This window comes from Lolium rigidum, chromosome 4, assembly GCF_022539505.1.
Source record: "Lolium rigidum isolate FL_2022 chromosome 4, APGP_CSIRO_Lrig_0.1, whole genome shotgun sequence".
NCBI lineage: Eukaryota > Viridiplantae > Streptophyta > Magnoliopsida > Poales > Poaceae > Lolium > Lolium rigidum.
Genome location: NC_061511.1, coordinates 186,369,031 through 186,376,954, shown reverse-complemented (window position 1 = coordinate 186,376,954; position 7,924 = coordinate 186,369,031). Strand labels below are relative to the sequence as shown.

Below are 7,924 nucleotides of genomic sequence, written 5' to 3'. Positions count from 1 at the left end.
CAGAGGTAACAAATGACCACATAATGACCATCCAAACAGGATTGAAAGGCCGAGACCTGAACACTCGGTACATTGTATTCTAGTCTGAAATAAACAAGCATGCAGGTTCAAAGTTCTGTCCTCACATCCAAACAGGATGGAACGGCCGAGACCTGAACACTCGGTACCTTTTCATCTCGGATAATTAACACTACAGACGCATGCATATACGTTACTGCTAAACGTCTAAAACCCTGTAAGCTAGCACCCAGAAATTGACGAAAGGTATGCATGCGATGCAGTTAATACAAAGATGGATGGATGATGATGCTGTTAATTACCTTCCGTTCCCCTGAGCTGTTCGACCGCCTTGACGAACACCGCGTGCAGCTCTTCCTCTGACCACGAGTTGAGCCTGTTCTTCTTGGCAGTCCTGCCGTCGGAGCCCCCCTCGCCGGAGTCGTCCAGTCCTCTCTTTCTTGGCACCGTCTCATCCTGACGGACGACGACGACGTCGCTGCCTCGAGCGTCGGCGCCGGAGGCCGCGTTGAGCCTCCGCCGGGCGACGACGTGCTGCCAGACGTTGCGCACCTCCTCGTCGCGCAAGGGCTTGGTCAGGAAGGCGCACGCGCCTTCAAGCATCCCCCTCATCTTCGTCTCCTCGGGCTCGACGCCGGAGAACACTGCATACACACACGCACGTACGCAGGCAGATCTATTTATCAGTACACGTACAAACAAGCTAGCTAGCCTAAAACCATGGATGGATATGCAGATCACGCAGGACTTACGGATGACCGGGTAACGCTGCGCTGCGTGCTTGAGGAACTCGAAGCCGTCGATCCCTGGCCCCTGCGTGCGCACCACGGTCATCACGAGGTCGAATCCCTCCAGGTTGTCCTGCAACGCCCTCAGCCCTTCTTCCGGCGACGCCTTGGCCGTCACTGCACACACACACACAGACATACATATGCATGGGAGGGGAAAGAAACTGCAGAGGAGAAGGTTAGAAGGTGGCCGGATCGGACGCCCCGTGCATACCTTGGTAGCCGTGGTGCTGGAGCATCTCCGTGAGGGCGGTGAGGTAGGCGGGGTCTTCCTCCACGGCGAGGACCCTCATCGTCCCACCGGGGTAAGCCTGCACGGGAAAAACGGCCATGCCGGCGCCGAAAGCGAAAGCTGCGTTCTCCATCTCCGCGCGCGGCTGCTGCTCTCTGGGTCACGACTCGCACGCCCACCCGGTGCCTCGTGCTCCTGGTACTAGTAACAGTCGAGGGGCTTCCAAAGATAGCCCGGCCACGCGCCCGCGGTATATAAATGGGAGAGACCTCGTGAGACATGTGAGCTAGCTACGAGGTGGGGCTGGAGCGTCAGTGACGCGCTGGAGATAGATGCTGACCACTTTAGGGATGGATGGATCACTTCCATCCAAGGAGATAGCTGACCACTTTAGGGATGGATGGATCACTTCCTTCCAAAAGTAAAGTACTGCAATGAAGACAAATTTGTATTTTACCACACTGAGTTATTATTGGCCCAATACTAACTTATTGCAGCCGGCCTTAAACTTTGGAAGCGTTTAATTACAAACTTTGCAATTGCAATACACCCCTCTACACATATACCAGGCTATTTACCTACCACCCATAGCAGATTTGCATTCTAAAAATAAAATGTTGCCATGCCCTACATGGTACAACAATATGCATACCCTCAATCTATTAATAATCGTCAACGGTAGTATAAACAATTCAAAAGTAATAAAATTTATAAATAGGTTTTCCGGACATTAAGCAAATGACTACAAACACTAGCACGAGACGAAGACGCGATGCCACCCTCGTCCCTCCATCATCGAAGTCATCCAAAGTTTATCATAGTAGCGTTTGTTGTACTTGCTAAGACCCTAAGGGACCAGAGCAGCAAACATCCATAATGATGACAATCGTAGATCGAAAAGACCTTCCACTCTGTCTGTTTTCAACTTTCTGGAAATAGATACTGACCACTTTAGGGATGGATCCCTCAATATCATCCAAAAGTCAAAAGTAAGGGACAACAATGAAGACAAATTTGTATTTTACCACACCGAGTTATTATTGGCCCAATGGTAACTTATTACGTCGGCTTTAAACTTTGGAACCGGTTAATTACAACTTAATTACAAACTTCACAATACACCTCTACACATATACCGAGCTATTTACCTACCACGGACAACAGATTTGCATTGTAAAAATAAAGTGTTGCCTTTCCCTACATGGTACAACAATATACATACCGTCGATCTACTAATAGTCATTAATGGTAGTATAAACAATTCAATAGTAATAAAATTTATAAATAGGTTTTCCGGCCACTCTACAAACACTAGCACGAGACAAAGGCGTGATGCCGCCCTCGTCCCTCCATCACTAGCGGCAAAGTTTATCGTAGTAGAGTTTATTGTACTTGCTAAGATCCTAAAAGACCAGAGCAACAACTATCCCTAATGATGACAGCCGTAGATCGGAAAAGACCTTCCATGCGGTCTGTTTGTTTTCAACTTTCTGAAGATAGATGCTGACCACTTTAGGGATAGATCCATCACTTTCATCCAAAAGCAAGGGGTGTAATGAAGACAAATTTGTATTTTATCACACTGAGTTATTATTGGCACAGTGCTAACTTATTAAAGCCAGCCTTAAACTTTGGAACCGGTTAATTACAAAATTTTGCAATACACCCATCTACACATACACCGGGCTATTTACCTACCACCCACATCAGATTTGCATTATACAAATAAAAACTCTCACATTTGTCAATATATTTGTTTTTTGAAAATTCCGTCGATCTATTAATAATCATCGACAACAATATAAACCTTTTGGAGATCAGATCGCTGACCGTTAGAGATGGATCTATCAGTCTCCTACTCTCGTGCAAAAGTAAGGGAGTGCAATGAAGAGAAATTTATATTTCTCTACACTGAGTTATTGGCCGAATGGTAACTTACAGCCTTAAACTTTGGAACCTGTTAATTACAAAAATTGCAATACACCTCTACACATAGACTTGGCTATTTATTTACCAAGCACAACATATTTGCATTCTAAAGATAAAATGATGCCTTACCCTACATGATAGCGTAACAATATATACATATATAGACCACACCGTAATAATATGTTTTCTTTTTGCAAAAAATCCACCGATCTATTAATAATCGTCATCGCCAATACAAACTTATGTTTTTTTTTTGCGAAAAATTTTGTGTTTTACTACACTGAGTTATTAGCCATGTGTTAATTTATTGCAGCCTTAAACTTTGGAACCTGTTAATTACAAAGTTTGCAATACACCCCTCTACACATATACCGTGCTATTTACCTACCACACACACAGCGGATTTGCATTTTAAAAATAAAATTGTTGCCTCCCCCTACATGATACAGCAATATACATACATATAATTGTCGACTACACAGTAACAACACGCTCATCGTGGCATATACCACTGACCAATCTGACGGAGACTCCCAGTGCTTGGTGGTTCTTCAGGAAACGGTCACATCCAATCAACATAGTCAGAGGATGATTTTGTGTCTCTTTTGGGCCTCCTGTACCTATTGTTCTCGAATGTTGCTTTTGATGTGAGCGAATACAGAACTTCTGCTTCAGAGAGGTCGTGCGGCGTCATCAACACGCTGTAAGCATACACCCATATATGGGAAAGAGGGAAAGGAATTAGTGTAATTAACTATCACTAAAGCACAAATAAAAGAACTCCTCACATATTTCATCTGACAAATATTTTTTGTGGGTAGGAGATACATCCAAATTATACTCATGTATCAAGAATAGCAAGCTCCTTTCTTTCCGACAGAAGTGTGATCAACTGAACACAACATGTTTCACTGGGGCTCTGTTTTCACTTACCAACTGACAAGAATTATAGATAAAATGGAATATGGAATTAGAAGAAACTCATGAAAGAGTAGAAGCCGTAACTAGGTAGATATAAAAGCCCTTGGTAATCCATAAAACTATAGTTCACAGAGGGTAATATTTACCTAGAAAGTACATCCTCCAAGATAGCACGTTGGCAAGGTGTCACATAGTATATGCAGCTTCTCGGACACTGACCGACAGCAAGTTGGACAAGGTAATTGTCACCATGACCTGAAAATGAAAGGTTACACCATTGAAGAAAAGGATCAGCAGCTTTACAAAATTTGCGAGCACACTGGCAGATATACTGTGCAGGTTTCTCATTAGACGGACCAAATAGGATGTTCAATCTACCTTGAGATTTTGCACGAGCTGTACCAATGTCATCTGCATATGCAAATGCATGAGGTGCCCTTTTAACACAAGAATATGGGCATCCTGCAGATGATATCACGGATCATCATATAACATTGCCAAAACATATCAAGTTGTACACGCGGTTTGTATTTTACTCCATGAAACATGTATGTTATAACTCTAAAAACAAGGAAACCAACCAAATTCCCCTTCTTCAACAAATAAACTCATATCATACCTAATGGCTAACATGTACATATTCTGAAGAATTGTTCAAATCGAAAGCACATGCTGTACTAGCAGAACGATTAGCATGATATCAATCATTTCAAGTTAAGAGTAATAATAGGAGAATAAAGGTGATTCAGTAAATATTTAGTTTCTCCCTGCCAATGGAAGCACTTAGTATTTAATTAGCACCTGATTTCATCCTTCAAGCCAACCGCAGTATAGAATAAATTTGGGTAAAGACTGAGAAACAATATGGATGCGACAAGTACCGGTGCCAATGCATAGAAGTTCATTGACAAATATGTCGTAAGCTTCACACTCAGGTTCATCAAATGGGTCAATATTGTTCCTGCACAGCATTGCAATACATACATAAGTTGGATTTTCCAACTTGGGCATAACTGAAGAAACCAATGTTTCTTACTAAAATTTTAGCGTGTAGAGAGAATGTAAGGGTCTCATTTCTTTTGGACTTTGGAGCTAGGATTAAGAGATGAGCTGCCAGCTAAGTCCACAAAACACAGCCAGAACATATTGAGTTGATTTAGTGATCGATGTACCTTAAACCTCATCAACATATACTAACCCACACATTTTTTACATTGTACAGTAATTGACACAGCAATTTTCCAGAACATACAACAAACGTGCATAGTATAATGTAGGAACATTGATGGGGATATATCTAGTGCAAACCATGACTTGGGTAATCAGCCTTTCATTCTGTGCCATCTACAAAGCACCCCTAACCTGTGTGGTGTCCCTTTCCTTTTCTCAAAAACAATTCTCAGGCCACCCTATTACAACTGTATTATTATCCTACTCTTCTTTTGACCAATCATTATTTTACATATACATGTTTCAGAATTTCACTACAAAGATAGTTTTCATATATAATATTCCCAGGATCCATCGCTGGACTTTTATTCACTGTGCACTAAACAAACTCAAGATTGCCAAGACAAACAGGCGAACAGCTGATATGACTTGTAGCACTGAAGTTCATATGGACGGAACCAAATGTTACATGCTTATCTTCAATAGTACGATGCATAAAAAGGCTATTCCAGCCAGCATTGAATTATATGTTAAAGAGCACATTGCAGCTTGGACTAAGCATTGTATCACCAGTTACAGTTGCACCATGTATGTTGAAATCATGACTTAACACCAATGGGCAAGTATAATTTTTCACTTTTGACCAGATGAGATTGGTTCAAATGAATACTGGCTACTCTAGTTAGCCGGCCTCACATGTCAAATGCCACTAAGGTCAACAAGCATGATCAGGCAACAACAATCTCTACATTGGTTTACTGAATTCTTTGATGGCGGTGACACAAGCCTATTGGCTGGGATAATGCTGGCATCACCTGCTTACTGGGCCCTCACAAATTCAATTGGGAGCACTTCTCAGCTTGCGCTTACTGACCCCCACAAATCCTTACTGAACAAGCCAGTTTTCCACTTAGGGTGATTGGTGAATGATGTAAGCATGATTTGAATATACATGGTGCAAACTGCAACTGGTGCACAATAACGGGTCCAAACAGTAATTCACTCCTATGTGAAGTACAAGCATATGGAAGTATTCGCTACCTTTCGACCATCATTCCTTGGTTACCGGATAATATCTGTGTCAAATGAAGCAACGTAACTAATGGCGGTTTGTAAAGAGCAATAATCACCAAAAAGGATAATGTAAAGTTATTTGCTAACAACATGATTTAACATATCTTTGATTTTAGATGCAGAAGGTTGAAAATGATGAAACATAAAGAGCTGAATAATGCACCGCTACATATATTCTTGTTTTGTTTGTACCTATATGCCCCTCCTCTACATCATTGAGTTCTTTCGAAGATAAAATCCTTTTTTACAAAAATATAAGACGTACAATGTGGCGTTGTTTACAAAGTACATCAGAGACATATATAAACATGTATAGGAACCTTTGAACTGCAAGAACACAAACTAAGGATTAGAAACAAACAGTGCACGCCACCAAATTCAGAAGTAGCATTTTCAGGGAGCCTTAAGACCACACTAGCGCTATTGGTTCTGATGGTTCAATCTGATTATTACTGCAAATGTAATCGTTATGGCAGCACTCAAAGAAACTTCTATGAAATGCAGGCATCTTACGAGCAGCTGAGCACAGTTACCTCATAGGCCTCCAGTACTCGTCTCATTACTAAATCTGCATTCTCTGTGTCCTTGCAAACATCAGGATGGAATTCCTTTACCTGTAACAAGAACTCAGAGTCTTAACTCACTGGAGAATAAAGCTGGGGTGATGGAGCACAACATATTAACGGACGTGTTGCTTGCGTGGGATTTCCGAATGTACAATGCCACCACTTGAGCTTCAACACTAGATTTTCTGTATAAAACGACTAGCACAAACATAATCTATGGGAATTGGCACTGTGAAAAACAATATACTCCTCCGGTCGAATTAAATCGACGCGAGCTGAGCAGCGAGAATTGCTTAGGTACGCACATAAGCCACGTCAATTAAATCAGACCAGAGGGAGTAACAAACATTCAGATTTAGCATTAACAAACATTTTCTTGCAGAGACGATGATTTGTTGTGACTTGCAAACACCATAGATCGAGGCACCATTAAAATGAGCGTTCTAAGCGGCTGAACTGAGCAAGCGAAGCTGTAACATGTTGCAGGACGTGGGAGCGATGCATTACCCGGGCGCGGAAGGCGGCCTTGAGCTGCGCGGCGGAGCAGGCGGCCGAGGCGTCGAGGCCGAGGATCTGGAAGGGCGTGGCGAGCGGATCCAGGATCCTCCCCGCATCCCCCTCGCTGCCGCCGTGCGCCGAGATGGGGAGCGTGCGGCGGGCCGCGCCAGCGCCGCGCCGAGGGGACACCAACGGCACGCTCCGGCCGAAGGGGGACGCGTGGCTCCTCGGCGGGAACGAGGGTAGGGAAGCCACCGGAGCTGCCATCACGCCATTACTTTCTCTTCTCTTTTCTCCTGGTGCTCGCGCCTCGCGATGCTGTGTGGAGGTGGTCGTTCCGGCGCCGTGCGCGAGCCGAACGTGCTCCGCTCCCGTGTTTTTCTTGGAACCTTTCACCGGCGACCCTGATTTTCAAAAAATCTCAAATGGTATTTTAGAGTTTCAGAAAATAAACCATGCAGGTATATATTATCCAAATACATACTCTGACGCTTGTTCTATCACATATCAATGCATTACGCGTGCCCCGACATAACCTGGCCACACGATCTCTAGTCCCCTCTCACTACCGAATTGTCTGGGCCATAGTGAAGGCAATATTTTAAAATATTTACACAAATCTACTTATGTGTTTTAATGTTGTCTTGATGTGGGAATGTGTCTCTATTGAGGTGATACTAGTTCATTCCAATTTACCCCTATCTCAATAGGCGATGGATCTTAAAGAG

At 43.2% G+C, this 7,924-nt stretch overlaps 1 protein-coding gene across 1 annotated transcript; it reads right to left on the bottom strand.

Annotated features, from left to right (window-relative positions):
• Nucleotides 1–3,252: 3,252 nt before the first annotated feature.
• Nucleotides 3,253–7,566, bottom strand: LOC124706622. Its single transcript, XM_047238301.1, has 7 exons — nt 7,206–7,566; nt 6,666–6,746; nt 6,100–6,134; nt 4,770–4,849; nt 4,267–4,350; nt 4,035–4,143; nt 3,253–3,668 (listed from the first exon to the last, which is right to left on the bottom strand). The coding sequence occupies exons 1-7, from the start codon at nt 7,461–7,463 to the stop codon at nt 3,530–3,532; spliced, it is 786 nt and encodes a 261-aa protein (XP_047094257.1). The 5' UTR covers nt 7,464–7,566; the 3' UTR covers nt 3,253–3,529.
• Nucleotides 7,567–7,924: the final 358 nt, after the last annotated feature.